Below are 9,324 nucleotides of genomic sequence, written 5' to 3' on the forward strand. Positions count from 1 at the left end.
GACCTCCCAGTGGACCTCCCTGAATTGTAGCTGGGAGCACCTCACAGGCAGCCCCTGAGCTCAAAACCATTATTTTTGTTTTTAAAAATTTTGACTGTGTTGGGTCTTGGTTGTACCGGCTGTGCAGGCTCCAGAGCACTCGAGCTTAGCTTCCCTGCCACCTGTGGGATCTTAGTTCCCTGACCAGAGCTCGAACCCGGGTCCCCTGCGTTGGAAGGTGGCTTCTTAACCACTGGACCACCAGGGAAGTCACTCGAAGTTGTTACGGTCCCTTTATCGATGATGGCTGAATGCTCCCCCTCCAGTTCCGGCAGGCGTTTGCAAACTCACTCCACTGCCCCAGCCTTTCATCGAGTGACGTCTCACTTGAGGACAGAGACAGAGCCAGCTCAGAGGGCTGCCTGGTGGGGAGGGTTGTGGGGCACAGAGTCCTCCCTGCTTGGTCTGACTACTTCTGCCCCAGAAAGTGAAAAAGTCAAAGTGTGAGCTGCTCAGTCGTGTCTGACTCTTTGCAACCCTGTGGGCTGTAGCCCACCAGGCTCCTCTGTCCATGGGGTTCTCCAGGCAAGAGTACTGGAGTGGGTTGCCATGGCCTCCTCCATGTCTTCCGACCCAGGGGTCAAACCCGGGTCTCCCACACTGCAGGTAGATCGTTTACTGTCTTGAGCCACCAGGGAAGCCTTCCCCAGAGATGTCCCGCAAATCCCACCTGTGAACCTGAGACAGTTGAAAAGCTGCCCTCCAGGTGACCAGCACAAAAAGTGGTGACAGGAGGGCTTCAGGATGCCCCCACATCCAGAAGGCTCGGCTCCCCCAAACTCCTGCTGGAGCTGTTCACAGGGTGCCCTGGCGCCGAGCACGCGTCCACTTACCGGAGACGGTGACCACGATGTACTGCTGGGACGCCGGGGACGGGGTGGGTGCGCCGGCCGGCTGCGAGGGCGTGGGGGCAGCCGGGAGCTCTGTCACATACGGCTTCTGGCTGCCCGGTGGCTGTGCCTGGGGCTGCGGATTCTGCAGCTCGGTGACATACTGGGGCTGGGGGGTGGCGGCGGTGGCGGGGGGCTGGGGGGGCTGGGCTGCCGCGGAGGGCGGCGGTGGCGGCTGGGCTTGTGGCGGAGCCTGTGGTGGCTGGGATGGTTGCGGGGCCGCCTGTAACTCAGTAACGTACGCCTGTGTTGCCATGCCAACAGTGGGGAAAATGATAATAAATAAGGCTTTTTTTTTTTGCTTGCTTGGGAAGAAGGAGGGAGGGGGGAGAGAGAAGAGGAGGGAGAAAAAGAAGGAAAAACAAGAATTAATCTACAGGCAGAGGAAACCAGGGACAGCTCCTGGCTCCCCAGAGACACGTTTGGGTTCATCAGCAACTTAATTACATCCCGAGGCTGGTGGCAGGATCTAACCAACCCGTTGCTGCACAGCAATCGAGGATGGACCAGGGCTGGTCTGCCTCTTCCACTCACCCCGACCCAGGATTCCTGCCTTCTTCCTTAGCAGGCTCTGGTGCCTGGGGGACCCCTGGGCTGGGAGACCTCCGACTTTGGGCCAGAAACAAATATACAGTTCTCCTGAGGGTACCTGCAGTTACTGTCCTGCGTACTTTCTTCACAATTAACTTTAATTTTTAAATTTTTGGGCTGTGCTGGATGACATGTGGGATCTTAGTTTCCCGGCCAGGCAGTGGAAGCACACAGAATCTAGTCTCTACATTACTTAATTTAAACTCTGCAACAATCGCATCTGTGCTTGGGTTGCTTCTGCCAGATGAGGAGCTGAGGCTCAGAAAGGTTAAGGAGCTTGCCCCAGGCCACAAAGCAGGGAAGAGGTGGGACTGAGTCTGAACCCTGGGCACTCTGAGCAATGGACTAGTGAGCTAACTGCTGGAAAGGAAGGTCATGGGGAAAGCTGTCTCCCAGCCAGCCTCTTCCAGTCCCCTCCATGCCTGCCATCTGGGCTTGGATTCTTGGCTGAGTGTCATTCCCCGAGGCAGGGGCGGGGGGCGGAATGCCACACACGGGGAAGGTGTTTTGAGTCCAAAAAGACCCCTGAGCTGCTTGCCGCCACAGAAATGTAGGTGGCGACGCCAGATGTGAGCTCCTCCCTAAACAGTGGCCTTCTAGGCGACTGGACTGGGAGCAGGCCCTGGCCACAGTGCAGGCCTGGTAGGCCCCGCTGACTTCAGAATGGAGCCCACCTGATCATGCAGAGGCAGCTTTTCTGGCTGCTAAGCGTCTGTGGTGCCTCTCTTCAGGCGCTGGGTGTGAGGCAAGTACTGTGGGTGAGACAAATCGTTCTGGCTAAGCCCCGCCCCTCTGGGTAACCCCCGCCCCTCGCTAAGCCCCGCCTCAGCAGGGAGTGGGCCTCCGGTTTCCTGGCTCCTTCACTAAGGAGTTTCTAGGGACAGTGGAACAAATGCACGAGTGGTTGAGAAGCTCCACCCCTCACAGTTACGTGGTCCCTGGTGGCCCTAGACGTATCTCAGTGTAAGAGCTTTGCCCGCGGGGTCGCAGTGACCTGTGGCCTTCAGCAGCATGGCACTGCAGGGCTGAGCCAGAGACTCCTCTATATTAATCTTGGAGCACCTGTGTGCCATGGCCAGCCAGCTGCAGGGTGACTAAAAGTGAGATTTTTCAAGGGGAAGAGAAAAACAACTGCTACTTGGTGATCAGAAACCCCAGGTAATCCCTGTGATTACCTCCTCACAGCAGGCTGGCAAGGGAGGAGCCACTGTGCCCATTTCACATATGAACAAAACAAGGCTCAGGAGTGGACTGCGCACAGGCCTGCAGCGGCAACCAGTGAGGGAAGGGATTTGAAGCCAGGTCTCTTTGACCCCCAGATATGTGCTGTTGGCCCACAGCCCTACTCAGGGAGCCAGGCCCAGGGCTCACAATCAGTAGATGGCATCTTTCCTGTTTTTCAGTTGGAGACACCTAAGGCCCACCCACAGAGGTAATGCCACCTATCCAAGGCCCTGGTTGGAGCAGCAGAACTCAGGGGCGCAGAGCCCACCAGGGCAGCCCGAGGGAGACTGCAGGTCAGGCAGCACCATGGTGCCTGTGTTCTTCACATCCTCCTGTACCTCGCTCTCTGGGGATCTGGACTCTGCCCTTGGATGCCAAACCCAAGAAGAATCCAGGTCAGCAGGGGGCAAGGCAGGTGAGTCACAAACTCTGGATGGGCCTGTGCACGACTTGAAGTTGACTACCTCCCAGCTGTGTGACTTGCGGGGAGGGTATCCCCTCCCTGGGCCTCCACTGCCCCATCTGTGCAATGGGAGGGTAGCAGGCCTACAGTGCAGGGCTGCTGCAGAGTTCCGTCTGATGGTACAGGCAATATTTGGCCAAGCTCCTGGTGCAACCTAAGCACTTAAGAAATGGCTCTGGTTTCCTCATTGCCCAGGGCCCTTGAACAGGGCTCTAGGCAAGACTACAAGCCTCCAGGCCTTGCCTCCCTGCTTTGGGCTGCTGAGTACAAAGGAAACGAGGTTGCTGTCTGCACTTGGGTGGGCTTGCTGGGCTTGGGGTATGCCAGGCTCCAATGGCTGGTGTGAACAGAGCTGGCAGAGCCCTGAGGCCACCCTCCCTGCCAAGCTTGGTCATTACAGAGAGAGGGACGGCGACAAGGGCCCTGTTCCAGCTCTGAGGGGGTGGTTCTGGGCTTGCCCACTGGGCAGGATGGGTGGCCTGCCAGGGACTCAGGCAGCAGGGAGCACTTGCTCACCTGGAGCGGGAGAGGCTACTGCCTGCCAAACACACAGGGAAAACACCTTCCACCAGCACCTGCCCTCCCCAAACTCTTCCCTGCCAGCATTAGAGAGGCCCACCTCCTCAGACCTCCTCGGAATACTGGGTCCAAACCCTGGTCCAGATCAAAGTCATTGCTGCTGATCAGCGCCTGTCTACCAGTATTAGACCCACTTCCACTTGAACCCTGACCTGTCTCTTAATTCATGAACATGTAACTGATTTTCCTCTGGGCCTCAGTTTCCCCATCTTTCACATGGGGATGATAACACCTGATTCATAAGGCTGTTGCAAAGATCCAATGTGATCAGCAGCGCACCAAATAAGCACTGAGAAGTGGAAGTTGCTATTATCATTATTCACTCAACAAGCATCCATGGGGTTGGAGGGGAAAGGAGAGAGACACAATCCTCAAGCTCTTGGAAATAGGTACCAAGCGGAGATTCTGACTCTGGTGTTCATCAGCCTCACCTGGGGAGTCAGTTAAATGCAGGTTCCTAGGCCCACTGACAGTCTGGGATGACCCTGGAGTCTGCTGTTTGAGCTGGTCACCTGGATAATTCTGGGGCAGGTTGCACGGGGGGCACTGAGAAACCCTGGCCTGGACGTTCCCAGCCTTAGGAGAGGGGCCCCTTGTGGCCCCTCCCACCACAACAGGGCTTTAAAACCTCCGGCCTTGCTGGTGGTTTCTCCCCGTCAAGATGCAAACCCTGCAGGCCTCCGTGTTTCCACTCAAGGACGGGGGAGGCGGCACTGACACGACTGAGCTCAAAATGGGGCCGGGGAGGTGGATAAACAGCTAAACCAAGCACCTGTAGAGTGATATGGAATGCCAAATTTCCCATAATTATTTCACCAGGGAACCTCCCCTTTTTTTTTTCCAAATTGTGGAAGGCTAGGTTAAGCAGAGCTCGGTAGGGTGTTCCCTGGAGAGGACTAAGTCACAAATATCTATACAGGATGAGGTGTCTTTCCCATCTATTTGAGCATGACTCAGCAAATCTGTTCCTTAGCAATGAAACTGCCAAAAAATGTACCAATGGCTGCACCTATCTTCAAAGCCAACACCTGTTTTCGGAGAATGTTTGAATCCATTCTTTAGGACAGGAGCTGGCATTTTTCTGTGCAGGGCCAGCCAGAAGTCAAGATTTTTGACTCCAAGGACAGACAAGTCTATTCCAGTGACTCAGCTCTGCCACTGGAGTGTGAAAGCAGCTGTAGACAATATGTAAACAAGCAGTTGTGTGGCTTTGTGCCAACAAAAGTTTATTTCTAGACGCTGAGATTTGAATTTTACATAATTTTCATATATCACGATATATTATTCATGTCACAAAATGTCCTTTTTAAAAATGTAAAAACATTCTCAGATCACAGGCTGTAAAAAAAACAGGTGAAGGTTTAGCTGTTCTAGAGGCCAGATCTTTAACCAAATGGTTTACATCTTGAACAAGGCCCTCCCAAGGAAATAAAAAGAAAACCTCACTTTCCTCACCTGTAGACTGGCTTCAAAAATGAACTTTTGTGGGAATGGGGAAATTAAATGTAACAGTGTGAGTTTCCCTCATCCTCTATATCCAGTTGGGGTTTTTTTTTGGTGCGGGGTCTTTTTATTTGTTTGTTTGCCATACCACATGGCTTGCAGGATCTTAGTTCCCCAGCCAGGGGGTGACCCTGGGCCCCAGCAGTGAAAGCACAGAGTCCTAACCACTAGACTGCCAGGAACTGGCTAGGAATTCCCTAGTCAGTTAATTTCTTTTTAACATTTATTTATTTATTTGGCTGTGCGGGTCTCAGTTGCAGCACACAGGATTGGCAGCATGTGGGATCTAGTTCCCTGAGCAGGGACCAAATCTGGGCCCCCTGCATTGTGAGCACAGAGTCTCAGTCACTGGACCAGCAGAGAAGTCCCACCAGTTATCAATAATTCCTCCAAAACAGATCCTAAGGCTGGGCTTTTCCCTCCATCTTGATCAATAGCATGCTAGTATTGATGGTTACCATCATCTCTTGCCTGGACCCACCCATCACTGGCTTCTGGCTTCACTCTTGCCTTTATAAGAGTCTTTGAAACACAAACCCTATTGTGTTGCTCCTCTGTTGAAAAGGTTCCAATGTTCTCCATAACAGAGAATAAATAAAAACCAGAGCCCCTCCCATGACCTACAGGGCCTCATGGGATCTGGCCCCTTCCAGGCCCCTTTCTCCCTCTGAATGTTCTAGCCACAATCTCTCTCCTTCCCAAACGCTCCAGGCCTCCCCCTGCCTCAGGACTTTTGCCCCAGCTCTTCCATCTACTGGCATGCTCTCCTCACCTCTGCCTGCTGGCTCCTTATCACTCACGTTTCAGCTCATAGGTCACTTTGTCAGGTCTCAAGCACCCCCTTTACAAGCCCTCTGGAGTACATACTCCTGTTTCATTTTTTTCCTGGCTCTGTATCCTGTTTATTTTCTTCTTCCCTCCACAACCAGAAAGGTGAGGGTGCCCATCACTCTATTTCCAGCTACGAGAACACTGACAAGCACACAGCTGGGACTCCGCTCCACTTTCACTGCCAAGTAAGTGTCCACACTGAGAGTGAATGTCAAAGCCGGTTGAAATCTACCGACTGGTGAGAGAGGCTTGCGGAAAAGTTACTGCCTCCTGCAGCTGTGCTACAGGGGCTGGTGATGCCTCTGAATCCAGAACAGGCCCCTTAGGCCAGGAAGACGGTGCACTAAGCAGTTGCTCTCTGGAGGTTGTATCACCCTGGCAGGTGGAGGAGTGGGGAAGAGTCCTGTCTGACCCAACCCATGTCTTCAGCCCCAAGATGCTGGAGTGTGTGGCAGGAGGGGAGGGTGAGCCGCTTAGCTCCAGGGTCACCTTTCCCAGGTTCCCACTTTTCCCATGACACCCACTGCCCCAGCTTATCCAGCTGCTTCCCAGAAGGCTGAGTCTGAGCCTGGGCCCAGGGACAGACTTTCTCTCTGGGTCCTCTCCTAAGGCTGGAGAAGGGCCTTAGGAGAGTGACACCTTCCCACTAGAAACTGGAGTCCTAGGACCCGGCTTCCCAGGATCCCTGTCATTGGCCCACACAGACCAGCAAGTGAGTCAAGCTTTAAACCCACTAGGCTGTCACCCGATTTGAAATGATAAAAATAAATGTGAGTGGTATAATTCTAAGGGCTGAGCAGGAAGTGACAATCGTCATAATAACAGTAGCAGGCAACATAGTCTGAGCAATTACTATGTATCTGATGCTCAACATGTATTCTTTTATGGGATCCACAGTACCCTAACATGAGATTAAAATTGTGACTGGTGACCACTGCCCCTTGTTTAGATGGGAGGAAACTAAGACCTAGAGAAGTTAAGTGACTTGCCCAGGAGCACACGGCTAGAGAGCAGTTGACTGTTTCAAAGACAAGCAACCAAAGCCAGTATTCCCTTCTGGAGTCTAATAACTGCTCCGGGCTTGGGCCTTTCCAATGACTAAAATATGGGGGGTGGGGTGGGGAAGGGGGGGTTACAGAGAGTGGAAGAAGCAGTCAATGAGACTAGATCATCAGTAACACCCCTTTCTGCCTCAGAATTCGCCTTTCTAACAGGTGCTGATGATCTGACAACCTGGTTATTTCTAGATTTTTACTGAAAAATTAAATCTCTCCCTTTCTTAAATTTCAAGAGGTTCTACCACCCCCGACCTGGGAAAAGTCCCTGGAGAAGTGACAGCCCTTCTCCCAGCCTTATCTCAAACTTTTGGGGGAAAGCTTTAGGAGAACCCAGAACATTTCTTCTCCTTGAAGTTTATTGATTGATTTTATTTTATTTTTTTAATTGGAGGCTAATTATTTTACAATATTATATTGGTTGGTTTTGCCATACTGATTGATTTTAAAAGAAAACGGCTGCAGTCTGCCCTCAGCCCTGCCGATGCCAAGCTCCAAAGCAAAACAGAATAAGCACAGTGGACTTGGCTTGGCTGGCTATTTAAAAAATATCTTCCCCAAGCTGGCAGATCTTGTTGCCCACCAAAGCAGTCACTCAGATTCTCCCCTAACAAAGTAGAGCACTTCCCCTTATCTCTGACCTCAGTGTCCCTGCTCCCTCCCCACGTGGCTCTGGAGGCTGGTACCTCTTCAATGACATGTGATCCAGCTGACACCAACTTGATTGACACAAAAACATGTGTCTGACCAAGAGAAGCCGCTTCAGAAACTTCCTCAGAAGCCATTTACTCCCGGTGCCCAGAAAAGCAGCCCAGGATAGGCAGAAAAGCTAGGAATGGCCCTACAACAGGAAGGAGATCCTAGAGCGGCCCACAGAGAAGCAATCAAGTTTCAGTTCCTCTAACTCAACCACCCAAGATCTTGTCGCTCAGCCAAGGCCTTCGCTCTCTGCAAACCAAATCATCCAGACTAAAGAAATACTCCTAGCCCACAGCTTCAAAAACTGTCCACCCTCACCTCCTCTCAAAGAGAAGGTAGATTTAGGAGGGAACAGCAACGTTGACATCAAGACCAACAGTTAATCTATAAAACACTTTCAGAAACAGTAGATAGGAGTGAAGAATTCAAGGATGAGCCCTAGAGAAATTTCTGAAAGGAATTAGGAGGACTGAAATGCAAAAAAAGGGGAGATAGCAATGATTGAACCCACTTTACAGGATGGAAAACTGAGGCCTAGGTGTGGCAGGCACTGAGTACTGGCAGGTTCTAAAGTGACGAGGCACAGGTGGCCTCCAGTGCTTCAGGGAGCTGGAAGGCCTAGGCGGCAGCTGCCCCACCCCATTCCAGGGGCACCCGCCGGCCCCCAACCACACCTTACGGCCTGGCCCCGCCCATCCACCTAGATCCCGCCTCGCCCCTCCCTCACTCCCATTGGCCCAACCCTCCAAGTCCCGCCCCCTTGTACCTCCCGACATATAAAAGCCCCCCGCCCTGGCCGGCCGACCTCCACTCGCCGCCGGCTTCCGAACGCCCGCCCCTCCCGGGGGCCGGGCCGCGGGGCCCGGGGGCGGGTGGTGTCGCCCCAGCCGGGCCCCAGCCCCCTCCCCCACGGCCCCGACGGTCGCCGCCGCCATTTTGACCGCCCGCCCCTTCCCCCAAGACTCTGACCACAGCGACACCCGCCACCCGGGCCCCGCCGCCCTCCCTGGCCGGGCCTGCCACCCTGGGGCCGCCCGGGTTACCTCGGCTTCTTCCCACTTCTTTCTGCGGAAGGGCTTTCCAGAGGTCTCGGAGGCGATGTTGGGAGGGGGACAGAACGTGCCGGGGTCCCCGGGCCGGGCCGGGGGGGTGGGGGTGGGGGTCGGCGGGGCGGTTGTTGTTGTTGACTCGCGTTGCTGGGTTGCTTGGTCGCCACGACTACCGTGGCTATGGCGCCTCCGTTTCCCTCACCGGGGCAACTGTTGCTACCCACCCTACCTACGTCACGCTCGGGAGGCGGGGTCCAGGGTGATTGGCGACACCGGGAAAAGTGATTGGACAGCGCCAGGCCCTGCCGCTAACCTATTGGCCCCAAGACACGCTTTTCAACACCCTCTCGACTTCCCGGCGTTCTGATTCACCGGTGTTAATGTCCATCAAAGGAAACTGA

At 53.8% G+C, this 9,324-nt stretch overlaps 1 protein-coding gene across 4 annotated transcripts in view; it reads right to left on the bottom strand.

The window, feature by feature from the left end:
* The window catches only part of RFX1 (regulatory factor X1), a 33,242-nt gene extending 24,122 nt beyond the window's left edge, over positions 1 to 9,120 (bottom strand). Inside the window, exons 1-2 of one of the 4 annotated variants that reach the window (XM_088839090.1) lie at positions 8,918 to 9,120; positions 873 to 1,230 (exon numbers count right to left, since the gene is read on the bottom strand). In XM_088839090.1, the coding sequence (XP_088695216.1) occupies positions 873 to 1,185 (313 nt within the window). In that variant the 5' untranslated portion in view covers positions 1,186 to 1,230; positions 8,918 to 9,120. Of the gene's footprint in view, positions 1 to 872; positions 1,235 to 8,917 lie in introns of all 4 variants that reach the window. The other 3 variants (XM_088839089.1, XM_055429371.2, XM_088839091.1) reach the window with 3 other exon arrangements.
* Positions 9,121 to 9,324: the final 204 nt, after the last annotated feature.

Source organism: Moschus berezovskii, chromosome 8, assembly GCF_049115385.1.
Source record: "Moschus berezovskii isolate FMDL1 chromosome 8, NW_MosBer_1.0, whole genome shotgun sequence".
Lineage (NCBI taxonomy): Eukaryota > Metazoa > Chordata > Mammalia > Artiodactyla > Moschidae > Moschus > Moschus berezovskii.